Source organism: Rhodnius prolixus, unplaced genomic scaffold (assembly GCF_049639745.1).
Source record: "Rhodnius prolixus isolate KJV_2025 unplaced genomic scaffold, Rpr scaffold_1, whole genome shotgun sequence".
Classification (NCBI taxonomy): domain Eukaryota; kingdom Metazoa; phylum Arthropoda; class Insecta; order Hemiptera; family Reduviidae; genus Rhodnius; species Rhodnius prolixus.
Window position 1 is genome coordinate 54099268 of NW_027411581.1, and position 22867 is coordinate 54122134.

The 22867-nt window shown below is 35.5% G+C and overlaps 1 protein-coding gene across 1 annotated transcript in view; it reads left to right on the forward strand.

Annotated features, from left to right (window-relative positions):
• Positions 1-22867, forward strand: part of Balat (Beta-alanine transporter) — a 260779-nt gene that overhangs the window by 224689 nt on the left and 13223 nt on the right. Inside the window, exons 9-10 of the mRNA XM_074143662.1 lie at positions 599-777; positions 20991-21154. Coding sequence (XP_073999763.1) covers positions 599-777; positions 20991-21154 — 343 coding nt within the window. The remainder of the gene's footprint in view (positions 1-598; positions 778-20990; positions 21155-22867) is intronic.

The following is a 22867-nucleotide window of genomic DNA, read 5'->3' on the forward strand; positions in this document are numbered from 1 at the left end:
AGTTTTCGCAAATTCCTCAACTAAAATTTATGGTTTAGTTTCCTGGTCTATGCCTTAGATTTTATTTATTGGTTTATTTGAGAAATTCATTGTAAAGTATGTATGTATGATAGTCGCCTTAGTCCACCATACCTAACTTTATAATTGGGCGAAAAGCCTGCCTGGAAAAATAGGCATTACTGTACTTTTTATGTATAATGATAATAGAATAGAATAATAAAGATGCTTTTCTAAGATAATCTTTCTTCGATTTGTAGTTTAGAATCTGCTGACAAAGCTTCTAGGTACGGACCTTACGCACACATTTTGGAGGAGAAGAATATCTAATGATATTGAATATAATATTGCTTTCAGGAACAGGATCGTTGGAGGATTATTTGGGGTTGCCATTCAACATTCTGATGGAATTAGAGAGTAAAGAACATACTTTATTCATGTTAACAAAGGGTTCAGAAAGACTCAGATCCTGCGCCCTTATTACTCGATGATAATAATAATATTATTAATATTGTTATTTTTCTCTTGATCACCCAAGTAATCACCTGGGAGCTTTCATTACGTGAAATAACTATTTATTTTTTCGCTATTTTCTTTGCAGATGATACCACAACCTTAATTTTGTACTGCATTGGCAAGATGGGCATCTCTTCATCATATGTAGTGCTGCCTTTAATGGCCTCCGAACTGTATCCGACTGTGGTGCGAGGACTGGGCATGTCCACCAGTTCAGTAGCCGGAATGTTGGGTCCAGTCTTCATACCCATAGTCAATTACATGGTACGTATCCTATTGTTTTTCCCCTTTTGTAGATGCTTCTTTATCTTCTTTTTCATCTGTATGATGTTGCATCTAACCCCAGATCTATGCAACCAGTCATTCTCGGCTCTATATCCCAGCAAATCGATTTAGTGCGCTATTGTGGTTCTCCTTTTCCGTATGGGCATCTTTGGCACATTGCTTTCTCTTTCATTCGCCATACATGTCGCTCATTTGAACTCATTTAATTATCTGAACGGAGTAGAAAGAGTACTTTCGTCAAGTATCGTCGTCAACATAAGAAATCAAGATTCTGTTTCATATTTTCCAGTTTTACATCATTTTCCATACATCATTGTAATTGCTAGTTCATTCCTTATAGAATGATGTACAGTTCAGAGACAAAGCAAATAAATTCCCGTTGTTATTATTGTGAAGAAACAGCACATTTGGCTAGAGATAATGGAAAGCTAAAATGTGGCTCAACATTTCTTCAGAGTTAACCCGTAGATCGACGTACGATTGAAAATAGTTGTCGTTTAGCCAGACACTTTTAAAAGTCGTGCGAGTAAACCATCAGGTTAGTTGGATTATTAAACTGTACTATAATACTATTACTATTTCTTACCAAAAGTTCATCTAGTTGGTCGTAATTGATGGTTAATCTACTCATTCTGTCCAAGGTCAGTCATTCAATAATCTATATCTTTATTTACATTAAGGTTATCCAGTATGTTTTTTTGTAAATATAACATCTACATCATTTCCTCCATAAGCCATTCCCGCTACCAACTCTCGGTATGGTCGAGGCAAGGTCTGTTACCAGGCATTACAGAGGCTTCAAATAAGACGCAAGGTTAATATTGGGTCAATGGTTGATCTTCTTTTGAGGAATCCATCAAGACTGCCTAATATTTTATTTTGCAAAAAGTAGCAAACTAAGTAATATTAAATTCGCCAGAGCTCAAATGCTCGCTGAGACGCCGCCCTCCACCTTGCAACGACTACCTAGTAAAGGGTCTCCTTTCTCTGATAATCTGGACTCTCCTCATCCCCTGCCGTATTTCTCTATCCTGCTAAAAGATGTAAACCGTTAAAAGGAAAACTAAAGATAAAAAATTACCTCAGTTTTTACAACTGAATTCGTAACTTCCCATTTGTACACATTACTAAGGGCTTTGCCTTCCACTTCACCAACCATTCAGCTGCTCAGAGTTTCCTCCTTTAGGACAAGGTTAAAAAAAGAAAGAAAAGGAAATGCTAGAAAGTAAAATTATAAAGGACAAGCATGGTTCTTTTTTCTTTCTAGTTTTTGTTTGTTTTTTCCATTTTCCACTTGACGCAATTTATTATTAAATAAGAATTGCTGGTACACTTTCAGAATGTTTTTATATTTATTTCTAGAAATTGTCACAAAGTTTTAACAACTCCTTTTTACAAGGTATTGATTTTTATTCACGTTAAATGTTTACTCTTATCCTGCTAACTATTAAGAGGTAGTATTGTAATTAGAGTTTAGATTATGAGCTTTTCACCGCAACTCAAAACTATAAAAAGCGGAAAGTTCAAATTCAATCTTCAGCTTAGTGCCAAAGAGATCGCCAGAATAAAGTTATGGTCAAAATCATTTAGAAGTACCCGATTACTGAATCGATTATGTAGTGTTTAAGTTGTTGTTTATTTGGTCAGAAACTGTTCCTTCGATTTCTTTTAACATTTGCAAACAAATGAGGACGCTTCTGGGAGAGTTTTTAATAAGATTTTCCAAATTTAAAGAAAATCAGCTGATCAGCAAGTGATACTTCAGTCAATAATTAGATGTTCACTAATTTGAGATTTTCTCAAAAATGACCGCAAAGTATATTATTTGTAACATCACATAGTGGTTTGCAGACATAAATATGTAACATTTAGTAGAAACAGTTTCCTCCGAATATTTTGTTTAAGCTAATTTTGAGAATGGAGATGGGATTTCCTCTGAAGTGTGCCATTTCTGTGTAAATTTCGGTCCTTTCTCTTGTGTATTGTTAAAAAGGGTTAAATATATAGACAAAATTTCGAATTTGAATAAAATTCATCAACCGAAAGTACGTCCTTAATGAGTTGTTTACTTATTGAGAAAGCGGTTCTTGTGATCATCTAAAAAATTCATACAAGCTTTGTTATTTTCAGAAAAAAAAAATTGTTTTAGGGCACTGGGGAAATAGCTTTCCTGTAAGATTATATCTTAGTGTAATGTAATTACAAACTATGTAATGTTAATAATGATTAAATTTAATCTATATATTCGAAATGTATGGAAAATTGTGAATTAACATCTATAGAATATAGACGACTGGGTGTTCACAGCTGATTGTGTTTTAATCAAATTTTATAACAATAAAACAAGTAATATTGCTTGTTTTTCTGTTTTAGCTTATAACTTATTTATTTATTATTTGTTGGTGTTAGTAAGTAAACTTTACGGATATTTCTAATACTTGGGCGCTAACAGAACTTTTAATTAGCTCCATGGAGACATCCAGCGGCCAACACTTCCGCCGATCTGGGATATAATTTAGATTTTCTCTAAACTGGTTGCTACAGTCAAAGTTAATGGTAGAATTGAGCATGAACATGACTGCATTAGAATCCCATCTTAAGAAAACTTATTATAAAAATGGAAAAATACAGTTCACGGATGATGTAATCTGGTATTATCTCCGATAGAGATACTATTATGTACTTCCTTTCGCATTCTCTCTCCTAGTTCTGAACGTATTTTATTCCTATACTCCTGAAAACTCAATATATAGCAGGAACCTGCCATGCCTTTTGATAAGCCAAAGTTACTTTAATATATTTGTCTATTCAATTTACTTACATACTATATGGTTTTCTTATTTTGTTTGTGAAAAAAAAAAAAAAATATGTATATAATATTGATCTTCACATCAAATTTATGTTGATTTGGATGCCGATAAAATTGATACTACGTTAAAACTTGAGATTGACTGACGACACTTGTATTTTGCAAAAAACTTGTTATCTGTTAGTGTAATTGTGTACTTGGTAACAAGCAACAAGTAGTTTTCCACAGGACACCAGTCTTCTTGGGGATTGTGGTTGGTTTCTGCATTTTCGGCCCATTCCCTCAGGTTTACAAGGTTAGTTTTGTTTTTAAAAAAATAGGACCAGCTTTCTTTCAAGAACTGTGAAGAAACCTTTTATTTGTTTATTATTTATTTATGTGCAATTGGAATCCAGCCCCCGAACAAAGGAGTTTGGTCTTACAACAAATGCAAAAATTTTGCAACAAAGTGTCAATACATCAAATTATCAAAATTTTATAGATTGAACATTAAGAGATACATTGCAGCTTAATAAGCTTAATGCTTAAAGAAGCTTTAAAGCTTACTAAGCTTAAAGAAAACAAGAAATGCAATTCTTTGTCCAATTTTTGTTTTCTTTCTTTCCTTATTTTTCCTCACTCATTTTTCATGTTTTCCTTTTTTTTAACTTATACATTTATTTATTTTTATTTTATTTAATGATGCGATTATTAATAAAACAGAGATATAAAATGAATAATAGTCCGCCGAACTTATTCAACAAATATAGCATGAAAGCTTTATAAATATGCAAGGTTCATTCTTTAATCTAGTGTGTAGTAAATTGAAAGCATCTAAAAGTATATAAATTTATGAAGTAGGATTGGTTTATACACACAATATGATCGTTGCAAAAAATGCAACAAAAATCAAAAACAACAAAAGCTAATATAGAATAAAGCTGCGATTAAACGGAGGTTTAACATACACAAACATTATTATCGAATTCTCTTTTAATCATCATTATTCTTTTAAATTTGGTTATTATTGGTATTACCTTATTGAGACAAAATAAAAGATCTCAACTTTAACACTGAGGAGAAAAATAATTAATATTTTTAAATTCTTTTATTGACGAGGGGTTCAAAACCAGACCAGGCCAAGAGGAATCAGGGTTCATATAAACGAGATAGCGATCTCTAAATGGTGTGAAAGCCGGACAGACATACATAATGTGGTGCTGATTCCCTTTTAAATTAGATTTACATACAGCACAATCTTGTTGCGGATCTATTTTATAAGAAATAGCGTTTATTGTAATTTTAATATAGTATTTACTTGGGGTTCTAAGTTGAGCAATCAGTTTAATAAATGTTATTTGGGATATTCTGCGTGAGGTAATTTTGTGTATCCCCTAAGCGATTGTAAATTTATTTGTAATACGTAATAAAGTTAAAGGTTTGCAGACTGCAGACATCATTATTTTTTAAATATTCTTTTAATATTATTGGAATTTTTAGTTTTATATGTTTATAATCTGTTGATTCCGGCAAATCCGCGTAATCAATCAACTTCAAAATATCTACCAGCTGGGACACCCAATTATATTTCGAAACCATATTAGCTCGCTAACTCTCTAACCTTTTATTTATTTCGAATACTTTATGAGTATCATGAATCTACATTGTCTGCGTTAAAAAACATATAATAAAATATATTATGGATTCAATTATGGGTTACAAAAATATCCAGGGTGCTCTGACGTCTGTCTCTTTAAGAACACCAACTCGATCAGCCCTCCTTTATCTATCTAGGTGTTGAAAATTGCACTTCTCGCCGTGTAAAAAATTGTACAGCCTAAGTACAGGTAGGGAGGTTTGTACGAGTAAGATTCGTATATAGTAAGTTTCTGGCTAAGATTGAGACTACTTGTCAGCTGGCTGGTACAACAGCCTTCTTCCCCATCTTCAACTTGACCACAGACTTCCTCCCTTTCACTAACCGAACATTCAGCTTCCACACAACTGCGAAAAAATAAATAAAATAAAATAACTAATAATTTGGAGAGCGCTATCTTTATTTATTTATTTTTTACTTCGATTCGTAGAAGCACAAACGAAATAGAATGAAATGAGCCGACGGTCTGGCAAGCTAAGCGCGAATCCATCCTACCGCAAGAAAGGAGTCATATTTCTCTAGTAGGTGGTTAGGAAGGAAAAGAAGATATTCATATCCAAGTTTTCTGGAACAGCTTCGCTAAAGGCGAAGTGATCAAATGATACAGCTGCGCCAAGTACGTTTCTTCGTACGAAGTGGAACCGAGATTCATGCAACCGACGCGTTATGAGATGTTGAATCAGGCTTTCTGATCCTGTAGGTAAATTTTCTAACATCTTCCAGGCGGAAATTTGACGCAATATGATGATGTGTGCCTTTTTCACCTCGATCAGAAGAAAGCAATCCATTCCGAGCTCCATTAAAGAACCGAGTTCATACATTACATTATCATCTAAAGTGGTTTGTTAGCTCTCAGTTATATAAGTTTAGAAGGAGTGAACTTATCCAGTAGGTAGAAGTAGAACATTGATGGTCACACTACCGTACTCCCGATTCTAGGGGGTAAATTCCAACTTGAACTCAAAATTCTATTTTAAAGCACATTCTAGAAGTAACATTAAAATAAATTGATCCCTTTCTTCCAATCTTCTAGACTCAACTGAATCCTAATGGAAGCTCAGTTTGAGTCAGCAAACATAAAGCTTACCCCATTGTTTATCTCTTTGTTCTCCCATTGTTTTCTTACTCATTCCCTTTCTTCCCTTAGGGTCAGTTTACCCTTATGTTTATGTTTATTGTTGCGCAAGCATATTTACATAACTATCACATTAACTTTCTACAGCAAAAAGTGATGCTTTTAATGGACCCAAGTTTGTAACGAGGTTTAATAAAGTTGTTATACGCTGGTCAGGTGCCTCCAAAATGCTTGCTCTTGAAGTTCCCTCCGTTTTCTTGTATTACTGAATATTGTTCATCTTCTTTATTTTCAAAGTCATGCTAATGTAAATGGGGTAAAAGGTCAAGAAGGGCAGAATTTGCCTTTTCTTCATGAATTTTTAATTGTAAGCTTACAACTCGTAAGATGTGCAAACTCACAATTTTATGTCATCTTTAGGACCTGATTATTGACTGATCAACATCATTTATAAAATAATAATTTGTAGAAACTTCAAATTTAAGATTTGATTTGATATCATGGAAAAGGAAATAAGTTTTTCAACGAAATGAGCCAACTTAAGTACCACTTTATTGAGTGAATGTAAATGGTTAAATTGATTTTCTGACAAGATACATAAAGTAGAATATCATTAAAAAGGAGAACCGCCAGTTTCAAGGGAAAAGGGCAGACCAAAAGATAATTGGCAGAAGGCATGAAGGAGATCGTAGCTTGTCGAGGACTGTGCGATCAAGACGCTCTAGACTAAGTTAGACTGGAAAAGTATTTTGACTCTAGAGATTAGTGATTTTTTTCTTTCGGTTTCGTTACAGCGGTCAATCGGAGAAAACAAAATTTGTCGGAGTTAAGTAGTTAATTGCAATGAGTCAGATATTTAACTTTTTCGCAGCAGCAGTTACTATTTTACTAGAATCTACAGAAATGTTTACTATTCTTAGAGATTACCTACAATTTTTACAAGATTACTGTATGACGAAGCACTTTGTAATTAGAAGTCAAACTTAATACTTCTTAATTAATTAAGCGATTAATATTACTTGATTAATCAACATGAGATGGCTGAAAGCCCGAAATCTGTCAGAAATAAGTTTAAACATGCGTTTGGCAGGTGAAGCTACTCTTTCAAAGTTTCATCTGTACTTTTAGTGAAAACTGAACTTTGAGGTTGAAAAGAAACGTTATTTTGTCACCGGAAATTGAAAACTTGGCCCCCCCTCCAAGATCTTTATGATGGATAAAGTTGATTTAGAAATGCTTAGAATCTTTGGAAACAATGTGAAATTTTTAGATCTAGAAAAGTTCAATTATCACCTTTCTATTAATTATCTGAAAACGTTTTCCTAAAAACGAGTTCATGAATATATAGCCCTATGGATCCAACTACATTTTCCATTTGTTATTGTTATTGGAAACCGTTTCCAGATAATTAATAGAAATGTGAAACTACAATGCCCAGCTAGGGAATCTAACTAGCTATCTGGAGAAAGCCCCTGAAAGACATAGCAGCTTCCTAACTATCAAAGAATACTTTGATTTCATCGACAACCCAACGAACATATCGTTAAGGATGTGTGCAATTTCGTGACAGTTAAAAAAAAAAAAAATGAATCTCACCAGAATTCTTACCAGAACAGATAAACTTAACAGTTGACAGCAATATGAAAAGATCTGGTTTCTCCAAACGTTTGTACGAGTATTTATGTTCCTTGATGATTCCCTAATCTTTTTTTTTTTTTTTAATCTTTTATTGTAATTTACCACTGCAACGGTTGTTGCAACAAGCAAAAGTAAAAAAAATACGTAAAAATCACGAGTGGAGTAGGCACCCAGTGGTGTCACTCCAGTAACGTGCTCTTGCTATGCTCTCACGATAAGAGTAGAATCACGTGCGCCATCTTCTCTTCAATCTCCTTAGAGGATTACCTGGTAATGTGGAGGAAGATAGGTGTTCTATGAGAGGGTTAGGATGAGCTGCTGTAGAGGAATGAAATTTGAGAAAACGAGTGTTAGCAAGATCTGTAATGAAAGGGATTTTGAGGTCATTATGGATAGATAAAAGTATTCGAAGTATTTTTGGCTGTAATGTCTGGATGCGTAGAGAGTTGGTACGCTTAGTCGATCTCCATACTTCGATGCCGCATGACCAAATAGGTCGCAGTAACAGTAGATATAAGAGCCTTTTGTTATGTAGGTTAAGTTTCGAACGTTTGTCAAGTAGTCTGGCGAGAAGTATGTAGCGTTGGTTAGTTTCTTGTCTTTTTAGTCTAGTATGGGGATTCCATGTCAGCAGTTTGTCTAGGTACAGTCCAAGGTAGCGTACTTTGTCCACAGTTGGTATAGGAGTTTGGTTCAAGATGATGGGAGGTAGGATTTTCCGTCTAAGAGTAAATACTATAAATTTTGATTTCGTAACGTTAGTTTTGATTCGCCATTTGAAAAGCCAGTGGTTGATGTGTGTTTGAAGAGCTCGTGTTGCGATAAGAAGATCGGAATGAGGAGATAAGATTGCAGTCAGCAAAGGTGAGGAGAATGGTATTTGGATGTTGAGGTACATCTGCTTATATAATATCCAAAAACTTTCCTTTTTTTTAATAATGCTGACGAAGACGAACAATAAACCAATTTGTGACAATACTACTGCATTTGAGGCCTCTTAAGACAGTTATTTCCAATGAGATCTCAAAATAAGTCTGCACGATCAGACTACTTAGTAATTTGAGAGAAATTTAAAATGTTACATTTGTTCTTTTTCTAAGCATTTTTATATGAGTAAATATTCTTAATAATGAAATTTACTGTAAACTTGTATGACGCAAGTAAATTCAGAATGGTGCGTAAAGTTAAAACCTTCAATTTTTTTAAAGTTCACTAACCGGAGATTGAAACAGTCTCTCAGTACTCAAATCGCAGTTTCTTTTGCTCGAAATGTCGCTTGTCATCTCTTGTTGTTTCTGTCTGAGAGTTAATCTCCCACTCCCTTTCCATTCCCTAGAGAAAACGCTCAATAGGGAAAAAAAGAAGAAAATTCACCTGAGAATAAGTACTTCTAAGTGCAGTGAGTCTGTGTGTCTGTAAAATGAGAACGTAAGATGTGCTTCAGTGGTTGGGACCCCAAAGTCCTACCACATGTAACCTAAGTTCACCTTACTCCGTTTGTTTTTCTTTTAGAGCAATGTTGATATTTCCCATTTGACTCACTCTTAATACTCCCAGAAATCCTGCTTGTGTGGGTTTAGACAGGGTGACGTAGACTCTCTACTTCTACGCCACTTTTTCCCCACAGAATAAAAGGAATACTATCACAATAAATGGACACTCTAGTGGTCTTCTTCTAAGGTTGACTTTTGATGTACGTTCTGCTTTATAAAGACTTGATGCGAACGCGATGTTAGAGTGTTGATTTCACTGAATACCTGGCAGAGATTAAGTAAAACCCATATTCCTCATTAATTTCTTATTTCTAACAAAACAATTCAGCTGCTTTATTTCAAAGGCTATTTTCATTTATTATTGTTACACATAAAAACTCCTGCTCTTTCTTTGAGAATCCATGACGGCAGCGAGACCCAGTTTGAGCTTGGTGCGATTTGTTGCTTTTTAAATATTCTAACCATAAATTACTCTCTCCTTTCTACTTTCGAAGCGAGGGAAGATTTTGGCTGTCCTGCGGTCAGAGACCTCGGGTACGCTTATTTCTCATTCCTTTTGCAAACCGACTCACCGCTCCGATCATTACTAACGAAAGATGTAGTTCGATTATTTTATTATTTGAATTGTGCTGACTTATTGTAGCTACAATGGCCTATAGCCCGACAGATGTTTTAATATTTTTGAATGAACTTTTATTTATCAAATTTTGAACATATGATCACGGAAGTATTACTTCATTTGTAAGATTTTTTGTCAAAATAAGTAAGATTTTTTTTGTTTTTGACACAATGCCGGTTTGTTCGCCTTTATTAACTTGGCCATTGTATCCGCTATGTAGAAGTGTACAGCACGCTACACGCGTCAGCTTAAGATCGCAGAATCTTACTGAGCCTATCAGTTCATTTGAAATATCCACTTATAATATGGTGCTAGTATTGAAAAAACTATTTCAACAAACTTTAAAATAGAACTTCCGCATTTCAAGTCCTAACATTCAACCCCAGTAATTGTTATTATAGTCATAGAAAATAATGAGACCAAAAGAAATGTTTTGGAGATGATATATAAACAATCAAAAATCTTATATTAATTAATTACAAAATATACACAAATTACTGTATTGTGAAGATCAAATCAAGAGCCGAGGAAACAGGCCGCTATTGTATCAACCTGATTGGATTCCAGTGAGGGCCTCAATGGAGCAAATATTACTAACATAGTGCCCACTCCTTCAAACTGGGTTAGGGTCACAAATTATGTCGGCTAATTAGTTAAAAACTCGATTTAAAACTATACATCCACTTAAGACTTCACAATTACTAATAGTTCAGTGCGATACTTTCTAAGAAAACTAATAAAATGTTTAATTTATGGGAGTAAACTATTTAAAGTCTGCCTGAAGTACCAAAGTTCTTGGTTCGCAAGTAATATCGACTTAAACAAAAGTTATGACCACCATGTGCACACTGTGAGACTATAGTTTATTGACTCAATACTTTATAAACTTGTTCAGAAACTATTATTTCGGACTTTACAAATAGAATCACCGCTCTGTTGTTTTCACTTAATTCAAACAAACCATCTGAAACTGTGTAACCTAAGGAGATACCCGTTTTGAATTGCGATGAGGGTTCTCAAGAGACGGTGAAAGAATTTATTTATGAATATGTGCATAAATAAAAGAGTGGTATCGTCAAATTACAGCATGAGTAGATAGTGATCTTACCTTTGGCACGCAGTGGCCTAGACTTTTTTGTCAACTCCAATTTTTGCTTCTCTTTCTTTTCTCCCTGGGGCTTCACACCCCTTCCTGGAGAATATATTCCGCTTCAACACCTGTCAAAAGATGGAAGCCTGCAGATTGGGATAACCACTCCTTGGTGCCTAAACACCCTTTTCGTTCCAAAAAGAAAGTATATACTCAGCTGGTAATCATCTAACTTTATAAAGAACTCCACTAAGCCCTCCCAAGCTTGGGATACTCCGGAAGATCTGTTTTCATTTCTCCCAGGAAGTGCCAGATCAGGCGAACTGTCTCCCCCTTTATTTCAACCATCTTTCTGCACCAATCGCATGACTAATTTGAATTGGGCTAAGCCAGAGTTGGCTAGATAGTAAGTAGCTTAGTTTAATGTTTTGTGTGGCCGTTTTGGTTGTTGTTTACTTGGCTGGTTTCCGGAAGAATGCCAGTGTTTCCTGAAGAATTGGTTCACCCATTTCTTGTACGATTTTAGAGCCCTGTATATTCTAATCTACTGAGTATTGTTTTTTATCCGCTTTTTTACTCGAAAACGTGGAAGTTTTAAAAACTTGTTTTTCCTAAAAAATTTATTTGAAGCGCTTGTGTTTCCTTCCTAATTATTTAATTCCGAAACATCTTGAACAAATCTTTATGCTGACATTGTGGAAATCTTACAATACGATTTTAATTGAACGAATCGTTGGTATATTGGTATTGTTGGTAAGTTTGGCATATTACAGACAGGAACTCATTGTTCTATTACAGGCTAGAGAGCTGATTTTGCAAACCTAGAATGCTATAACACGTCAAACCCTCCTCCTTTCCAACTAGATTATCTCAATAACTTTGTTACCATCGAACTGTTGGCGATCATGATTGTTAGCCTAAAGTCAATGTAATTGTCTGGGCGGCTATCGTATCACAAGTGACGGATATGTTACATGCTATAAATTTCAAGTGACCGGGGTCATGTGATCTGAAAATTGAAACCACTTTATCTAGTTAAATCTCCAACCTGACGCCTAACAATGTGGTTAAATTGCTTTAAATGCAGTTTTGTTGTTTTTTTAACAGATGAAATTGCATTATTGATTCTTTTCTCTTTTGAGAAAAAAATGGTGTCCACTGACTCACACAAATTTCTCTTACACAGTTTTCGAAGTTTTAGAAGTGTACTGAATTTTACTTGATTGTTATAATAATACTTGGAAAGTTTGAGCACTTTTTCAAATAGAATTTGCCCTGCCTCTCTCTTGGGGACAATTTTCCACTCATTCTTCCTAATTTCTTTCGTTGTTTGCTTCCCTTTCTGCGCATCCCGTTTAAATCTTTGTCCACCTGGTGCTACCTCTTCTTAGATGGTGCCTAGCATCAGGAATTTATTGAAGTTCTACTTTTCGAAGTCTTTTTTATTATTATCAGAAGGTTGTTTTACCTGCATACTTCGCACCTATGCTTCTTTACCTCACATGATCTTTACTTGAGTTTGGCATGCGGACAAATAACAAAGTTTAACGTTAAATAAATCACAGAGAATAAATATTATATACAAACATAATCATCAGAGTAATTAAATATTTCTAACCACAATAAGCTAATTGAAAGTAATCACGAAACAGTATAGCTACTTAGAATCAAGTATACTGTAGTAACACAAAGCGGATTAAAGTAATTCACAAGTACAATCGACTCTTCATTTACTGCTCTCAGCTAGCGACTGCGTATCCACTACGAGTTCTCTTCTTCCTCTTGCCATCGATTAATGGGTAAATCGTTGGAGAAATTCTCTAACATGTCCAACTCTTACTTTATCGGTCTCTTTCTATTTAATTTGTTTCCGTTCTCAAATGTAGATAGTCTTAAACTTTTCTTTTACTCTTAGCAGAAATTGTATAAAAGAATATCTTTATTCTACTTCCGGCTAATTCAAATTAATAAAACAATCCATCCCCCCCCAAAAAAAAAATGCTGTATACTTAGTAACGTGTGAATCGCGATGGACCAAAAGTGATCCCATGCGCCTATTCCTACATTAATAATAATATTTAGCATGTTCCTAATTAAGGAATAATTCAATGATAGTTGCTAGCAATTGGTACTGGGAAATCCCCGAAAGCAAACATTGGCGAGACTCACGAAGCTACCAATTCGATTGTTACCGATTATCCACTGAACAAGACTCCTAAACAAAAAGGATGACAAAATGATCGAACATTATCTCCATTATATGAGAAAAGAGCAGAACTGTAGGATGTGGGAAACCATTTGCGAGGTTATTCATTTCAGAACCTTGACTAGGCAGTGAAATGTGAAATGGCCGAGAAGCCCCATTACCCTGAATGGTGAGAACTATATGTTTTGTTTAATCAACAGGTGTTTAAATAAACCCTGAATGGAGAGTGACGTACTCTCGGTTACAGCTTCAGGAAATAATTGTCCCATATCACCATTGTATCCTAAACCATCAGTTCTTGCTACTGTCCAAGTTTGTTTTGTTTATCTCTAAGATTATTGATATTACCGAGTATTTCTTACATGAAGGGCCATCTCTTATACTCGGGTCACCGTTAAGGCAAGAAATGTTCTTTAAAAACACTAAATCGATCGGAAAATTTCGTGAAAGGGTAGATAGGTGGACATATCCTTGGCTCTCTACTGGCATCCTCGCCGTGGTCGGGAACCAAAGAGAATACATTAGCACTTCTCAGGCTGGCAGGCTTCGGTGATTTATCTCTTTGTAAATATGTATCAGTATCAATGGAATGTGGCATTGCTTTTTATACGTCTCATTCCATTTTCATCTCTTGCCACCCATGTATTTGAAGAGTAAGGGATTTTTCCACCTATACTGACTTGATATAGAGTTCTGTACTTTTCGCACAATAAATTTTAAAAATTATTCTTTTGTTCATTTTCATTCCCGTAGCGCTCCATTTACAATCGGGGAAGTATTGTATTCATGCAGAATTTAGAATCTCTAAGTTTTCATTGCCTTTGCAGTGCAATTGCTTCTTGCGCTTTTTGTTCATTCAATCACAAGCGTCTATTCAAAATTCGTTTTATCACAAACAATAAATAGTATGTTGTTTGCATTCATTGATTGGTAGTGTCCAAACAACTAACTATACGGGAACCCAGTAGCTCGATCATGCCCTACATATTTCCCCACCCAACTTGTTCTGCTGTTGCGTCGGACACTTGGAATTATTCGTCCACCTGCTCTTCGAAACTTTGCATTTAATGATCAACTACGGTGAGTTCCTCAATCAATCTACCTGGTTTCATACAATGCAGGCCCTCGACGTCATGATATCGGCTATGCGCATCTCCTAGCCAACATCCTAGGTCTTTTAGAAAGTGAGATCTGAAGTTAATATCCAAGTTTCAAAAGTGTTCACTTTCAAGTGTTTCATGGGCAAACTATGGCCTGCGGGCCAACTCCGGTCTAGTGAAAGGTTCAATCCGGCCTGTCACATATTTTATTATAATAATTATAAATAACAATTACACTTGCAATGTAAAAATTCCAAGTTTTTAAATACGAGTTGAAAAATAGGGGTAATATTGCTAATTTTGATTTTTATACGCTACGCTACTGGTCGCGTCAGCTGACTTGAAACTTGCGCAATTATTTCTAAATGTTTCAAAATTATAGTTCTACAAGTCCTTGTCAAGAAACAGTTTTTCAAATTTAATATCTTATGCTCAGAGAATTTGTACAATGTTTGTATCTTCATATATTTAAGAGCAGCTTTTCTCAATAATGAAACTCAGAAAAAGCTCAGTCAGAAGTAGATTGACGAATGAACAGTTCAGTTCACTGTTAAGAATAACTAGGTCCCAATTTGGACCAAATTATGACGAACTATTATCAAAACACTCACAGCTTCATACATCGCATTAGTTTAATTTTGATATTATAAAAATGAGTTTGATACTCACTTACTATAATTTTTTTTTTTAAATAAAAAAATTATTATGGCCCGTCATATTATGGTTCCTTCTATTTTTGGCTCGCTTCTAAAAAAGTTTGCCTATCACTGATTTAAAGTAATATTGTCAGTAACTTGAGTGAAGCTAGATGAACGTAAATTTGCAGTTTCGCTAGGGTTAACTACATCCACAAGTACTGAGTGAGAAAGAAATTAAGCAAAATTAAAAAAGCTCCCCCTCACAAAATATAATTATTTTTGCGTCAGAGCTCAACTAGAGGGTATTAGTACGGCCTTCTATATTTACAAACACCCACACATAGTAATGAGTGAGTCCTGAAGGATTCCAGGACACTCTGTAATCTAATTACACCAGATAGGAATCAAAATTAGGCTCTTCTATGAATAAAACAGATCCTGGTAAACATTGCGAATTAGCATTTTTCCTAGTTAATCCAACGCTCCCTGGACTGCAGATCAAAAGTTCATTTGCCAATGCCAATACAATTTTTTTTTTACAAGAACCCTTTTTCATCATGAAATTTATTGAAACGTTGAATTTATATCATCCTTAGGAGAGATAGCTATTAATTTTAAGGTTTGCATATAAAAATTTTGTTGCGAAGCTGCTGTTTTAATAGTAGACCATCTTCTTGATTAAAAAATACTTCTTAGCCAATCTCCAACAAACTTTCGCTATTCTTTTTTAATTTTTGCAAGAGCTCTAAAAAGGATATGCAGCATTTTTATCCAATATTCGCAAACAAAAACTAATTTGTCAATTTTTGAAATTGACTTTTCATCAAAAAATCGTGTTAAAAATAAATAAATAAATAATCTAATGAGAATCTTCTTCTTCTTCTTCGTCTTATGGTGCTACAGTCCAATAGAAGGACCTGGAGTACCATTCTTCCCTATCATCATCTTTTATCGACGTTATCTTCTGACCCTGTCTTCGGCAGGTCGCTTTCTGCCTCAACCAACCAACTTATTCGGGGACGACCTGTACGCCTAGCGCTCCCCGGGTGTCCGTATAAAACTATTCTAGGTACTCGTTGATGGAATATCCGCTCACACAGCCGAGCGATCTAAATTCACCTTTCTTGTATCAGTCCAGGTCACTCTGCAATCTAATTACACCGGATAGAAATCAAAATTAGGCTCTTCTATGAATAAACCAGGTCCTGGTAAACATTGCGAGTTTGCACGTCCGTGTTCTTCGTATAGTCTCTTGAGTTATTCGTTCCTTCGGATCCTCCATTCACCGTTAATATTGGGTTTCGGCCGTAGATCTTACGCAACAATTTTCCCTTCCATATCCTAAGCATATTCTCGCATTCTTGTGTCAACGCCCAAGTCTCGCTACCGTTCACCACTGCCGGCCTATTGTTTTATATATTAATAATGAAGCGCATAGAAACATCTGTTTTCTGCAGTTACTGTTCCTTTTATTTTAACGGTGATAAGATTATTTGCTGTAAGTACTGGAGCATGTAGAGGTATGATTGAGAATCAGAACTTGCTCTTCTTTGGAGCCTTGAGGTGCTTTACCTTCTCTTGGTTTATCTCTAGGCCTCGTCTCTTTGCCACTTTGTTCAGATTCTTCGATTACTCCTCCTAATGCTGCCCTTGTCCTATCACCAATTAACACGTCATGAGAATCCTTTCTCTGTCCTCAATTTATCCAAAAAAAAATTGTTGACTTCAGTATGATACAGTAACTTTAGAAGGTAGGGTTACTTCATATCCCTTCCAGAACTCCAGTATAATCAGTCTTCTCTTAAAAAAAGTCTGCTCTCTCCGTAGGTGTTTCCAGAAACTAATACTAAGAGATAGTAGTAGAGTGCAATAGTTTGATGCAATACATAGGACTCCCAAGAAAATGCCTTGTTACTACCTGTATTTTGATTGTTAACCTCTCAAATAATTTAACTGTACACACTATTTTAGTGAAGTAATAATTAGTCTCTCAAGTGGATCTACTATGGTATTTCAATATTAATTAAACATATAGTTAGTTCTATTTCAGTCTAATTATACAAGTGGATATAAGTTTGAAATCGAGAATGGAGTTCCTACTACTTCAGTAATAGTTCTACAGGCCATTCTCTAGCTAACTTCAACAGCCTTGTAATAAGTGGGATTTCAAGTTAATATCTTCGAGTTGTCAATTTCCTAGAATGTCTAAAGTTAATATCATCGGTATTATTATGGGTAAGAGACCATTTGGTTATAGTAATTAACATCTTCGATCGAATGAGGATGGTATTAGTGTGAAATACAGTAATGACTTGTGAATTGGTTAAAGTTAGCATTTAGCTAACATTTGTGTCGGAACATATTTTAAGAGCGTCAGTGTTTTATTGATTAAATTGAAAATTAAGAGTATCAGAGATTTTACTTTATTTGTTCCTAAAATATGGTAAGTAGCTCGAGGTGCTCAAGTTTCGCACTTCATTTTTGTGACATCACGAAGAGGTGGCAGGGGCTTGTTTTTGCAGTTAAGTTTCTGATCCGGGATATTTGCTAGCTAAATTTGGACCTATTTAGGGAACCTGAATACGGCCGTCGTTGGATCTCTAATATTAGGCGAAGGCTAGCCCTCGGATCCTAGAGGGAACTCTTCCTTGGAGCTTTTAGAGTCTAGCAGCATTTGGCTACAAGTCATCCCACTAGCCCTGCATAACTGCACACTTCCTAGCCGTCTCGCTAATAAAAAAATTGTCCTGGACCATGTCGCCTTAGTTTTGCTCTACCTCTATTTATAAGATACGATAAGTTCAGAAAATATCACCACACTCAGAGAGAAATCACTCTGGGTGGAGGACTGGTGGCGGGGAAGAAAACGCCTCTTAAACCCTGCTATTGCTAGTTTGCATCATGAGGCCTCTGGCACTTGGTGATCAGAGGAGAGAATTAACTACTTGAGGAGGATTGAACAGCTAGTAGATGGACCTTGTTTAAAGCTAAGCTTTTCTTTTCCTTCTTCAAAAGGAAAGGATTTGATTAACCAAGAGCTTGTGAAGATATGTCTGGAAGAGAACGAAATGGCCATTTATGAAGTTGTAATCGCTAGATTGCTAAGATCATTGTCACTCTGAAACTAGCGAACACGTCAAGTCAGCTAGTCCCTGCCCTTGTTAGTCTTCCTACTAGTCGTTCAGCAAAATACTACGATATAATAATGACTACAGAGCCTTGGGGACAGGATCCTCCCCGTCTTCCGGTAGGAAATATTGCTCTCGTGAAGAACATTCGCAAAATACAAATACAGTCTGACTCTAACCATAGAAAATGTTTTTGTTCTAATTGTTCCGACGTCACGCTTACTATTTTATTAAAGTCACCCCTTTATGGCGATTAATTTTATTATTCGAACGAATCAATGAAATATTCATTTTAATTTGGTTAATAATATTTGTTTTGTGAAGGGAAACATCCATCTTAAAGATTAAAGACTCAATCTCCTTTCTTATTGTTTAAAGATAAAAGAGAAGATAACTTCATAACTAAAAATGGCAGCGTTAAGGGCCAGACAGAGAAAGCAGAACAAATTGAAATAGCCCTTTAAGACTTTTGAATGAATAGTGGTATCTTTAAAGAATATTTTCTCCCTTCACTAAGTTTTTAACTCCCTAACTGAGCAAACTGAAGTACTTGAACACATTTGTGCAAAATTTAAGCTAAAAATAAATAAAAGGGAAGGTATAATAGATAGTTCGCCCTTTTGTGCTCAACAAGTTGATCCTTTCAAATGTGGAAACTAATTTTCTTTTGAGTGTTTGATAAAGGCTAGTTTGTTGTGAGCTTACGTTGAAAATGTTCTGAGTAATTTCCAAGCTGTCTGCACTTATGATCAAACTTTCTCGGCAAACTATATGTAATTTGGAGGAGTAGAGTTTATGGCTTTCAACAAGTGGGCAGTGAAAGATGGTCAAGCGTAGTTGCTGAACTGAGAGATACCGGATGAATAATTATGGATAAATGCTCCAATGACTTTTAGATTGGCTGTTGTAGGGGTAGTGAACCCCCCACAACTCATCCACTCTAGCGTAGGGGTAGTGAAACCCCACCACTCATCCACTCTAGCCAGAGGGAGAGGTTCAGCCCCCTGGGCACACAGAGAAGGGAGGCTCGACGAAGATATATAAGAACAAGAGGAAATTCAAAGAGGAGATTCAACTGGGATTCAATTGAGTGATAGATCATATTGATATTGCGTTACATATTCAGTTCGAAGTTTCTGCTCAAAGTCTTACACTTCAGTTGTACACATCGTTTAGCCACGTCAGTCAGTCTGTTCGGTTCTTGTGTAAAGTATACAGTCCTTGGCAGTCAGTCACATACAAATATAATATCTTATACCGATACTAAAAGTGTTATTTATCAATCAACATCAACAACCAACAACACTCTCCTAAACCATTACAGATGATGTAGGGGTAGTGAACCCCCCACAACTCATCCACTCTAGCGTAGGGGTAGTGAAACCCCTCCACTCATCCACTCTAGCCAGAGGGAGAGGTTCAGCCCCCTGGGCACACAGAGAAGGGAGGCTCGACGAAGATATATAAGAACAAGAGGAAATTCAAAGAGGAGATTCAACTGGGATTCAATTGAGTGATAGATCATATTGATATTGCGTTACATATTCAGTTCGAAGTTTCTGCTCAAAGTCTTACACTTCAGTTGTACACATCGTTTAGCCACGTCAGTCAGTCTGTTCGGTTCTTGTGTAAAGTATACAGTCCTTGGCAGTCAGTCACATACAAATATAATATCTTATACCGATACTAAAAGTGTTATTTATCAATCAACATCAACAACCAACATCTCACTCCTAAACCATTACACTGTTCTCCTTTTTTGCCTATTTCTTTTGGAGCAGGAAGAGGAGGTTGCTGTTTCCCTGTCAGTTATTTTTTTCCTTGCAACAGTAAGAATACATGTTATCAATTGGTACAACTAGCTAATGTACTAGATATGTAACCTACGAACAAAAGCCTTGGTCGCTTTTCTAGATATAATGCAAATAGGAGCAGCTGAGTGCATCAGGAAGATAAGGATTTTGACTAGAACTGTGAGATACTGTGACAAGGGACTCTGTATCTCCCTTTCTTCTTTCGCTTCGATGCTGCTTTATTAATCAAACTAATTTGTTTTCTTTCCATCCACAATGTTCGCCAGTCTACTCGCCTTTCAAGAACATTATCTGACACACTAAATTTGTAATTTAGTAAACTTACTAGTTTACGATGATTATAATTCAGAACGGATTTACAGAGACTGAAGAGAAGACTTATGGATTAAAAAGAATGCATCATATAAATTCCTGTGTTGGATAGAACCCTACCAAGGGTTGAAAGAGGGGCAGATGCTGTGAGGATTATCTTCCAGAATAGTCAAAAAATTTACTTCCAAGAGCGCGACTGGCTCTCCCCGGTACACTAAAATTGACTCACTCCACGAGACTGCATCCATTATCTCCCGTACACTCCTTTATCCAAAATCGTCTGCTGAAACTCCTTTCCATTCTAGACTACCATCCTAATCCTCTCTGCCGCGATATAGCCTCCTATAGATCCTTCTATTCCCTACAGACACAAGAGACTGAAATACATCCTTCTCTAACTTTCTACACCTATCTGCAGCCTGTATTTTCACCAGTTACCTCAACTAATTTTATAACAGGCCAGCTACACAATCTTTTAACATGGACAACGAATCGATTCACAAAATTCAATGTTTGAAGAAAAGTTAAGAGTGCTCTTGTAATTATTGCAATAAGAGAAACTGGTGTGTTTTTTTTTAAATAGAGACATTTTAAATTTATCCATTTCAACTTATAATTTGTTCAATGATGGCAGGGTGCTGATCATCTGGTGCTGCCTTTAGTGATCATGGGCAGTCTTCTGGTGGCTGGCGGAGGTTGCAGCCTTCTCCTACCAGAAACTTTACACCAACACTTGCCACAAACTTTGGAGGATGGTGAAAATTTTGGACAAAATTCAATTACCTGTTGCCCACCCAGGTAAATATATGGTTTTAATTATTTTAATGTACTTCATTTTAAAGCCACTCCCTGATATTTGGACTTGAAAATAAAATAATAGCTAATTAAACTTAGTAAATAACTCATTCTCGCTAAGGATTTTCAATTTGAATGAAATTCTCGTATATGTTGCGTGGCTTACCTCTTGTCCTCTTTCCGGTGGTCCTGGTGTCCAAGTTTCCGCCTTCGATTCTCACAACATGGCCAACCATCCGTATCTTCTAGATACTGCCACGCTCAGGCTTTATAAGTGGAAGTCTAATTGACACTACGAGATGAAACAACCTCTGAGCGTAGATGAATATCCTGAAAACAGTCAAAATCACAAAAAAAAAAAAAAAATCATGCATTGTCAGATGAAATCACTGATATCATCCAATGTTGCGATTCTAACCATATATTCAGAAGAAGGTCAAGAAATTAGGATACATCTTAGAAAGAAAAAAAAATCTATAAAAAATGGAAACTCACTACAGAAAATTGCACTTTCGTTTGATGAATTTTGGCCGGAAAAATATAATTTGTTATTTATAATTGGGGCGGATTCTGTTTCCTATGACACTGCAGCCGAAATCCTTAAGTCTGAAGAGTTTCATCCCACATTTTGTTTTTGAGAAATTCTTTTTTCAATCACAACAAACACTTTCTGTGGCTAAAACCACTTTTTCGAGTATAAAGATATTTCCAGTATACATACTTATATTGTATATTTAAAAAAAATATATTTACAAAACTTAACCCGATCGCAATACTTCCTCTAAGTAAAACGAGTAAATAAAACGAGCAAGTAAAACGAGTAAGTAAAACGGGTAAGTAAAACGAGTGATTCTAAAAAAAGATGAATAAAAAAAAAGCCCTTATTTTATTCACAGTAGACTTCGATTTCCGCTTGAACGTTCGTATTGTTAAGAATAATATTTCAGACAGGTCATGCAGATAGCGTCTAGTAAATAAAGCTTCTATTTGAATAAATACCACAGAAAAAAAAATCTATAGTCAGTACGTACAAGATAATATCGTGTTAGAGGCCGTTCGCTTTTCCAACATAGAGCGTCTTTATGTATCGAACCTCTATTCTCTGGTCTCGATCAACCGTGGCCTCATGGGTTCATCAGTATGCAGGAATAAGGGTTAAAACGGTTTGCAAGGCGTGCCCTACAGAAGGTGCTACTAGAAGCTTTCAATTTTAATGACTTTGGTATTTTATAAACGTACAATAGTTACGATAGCTACGTTCTGTGGATTGGGGAACCGGAATTTAGATGTGTAAAGGAGAGAGAGAGAGAGAGAAGATTGTAGCTTCTGAAAGAGAATGGGAGATTAGTGTTGCTGTACGGACTTACATACATTACGTATTCCATGAGCGAAGAAATTTGATAATGTTAAAAACAAATTGTAACGATATTAGCAAAACTTGGTAACTTTGCCAACTAAAATAATTTAATAGGAATTATCCCCGTAGAAAAGAGTTGTGTTTGGAGTATTAATGGACATTTAAACAAACTACACCGTAATTCAATTTTTCAAATGATGAAATATTAGCAAAATCTTTTTTGAGTGCAGAAACGATGAATATTTACACAAAAATAATTTTAAGAAGCAAAAAGTTTCAATCAATAAACTAAGACCAGAAATAAGTAAAGTGAAACAAAACAGAAAATCAAAGATCAAAGTATACATAATCTAAAGTGA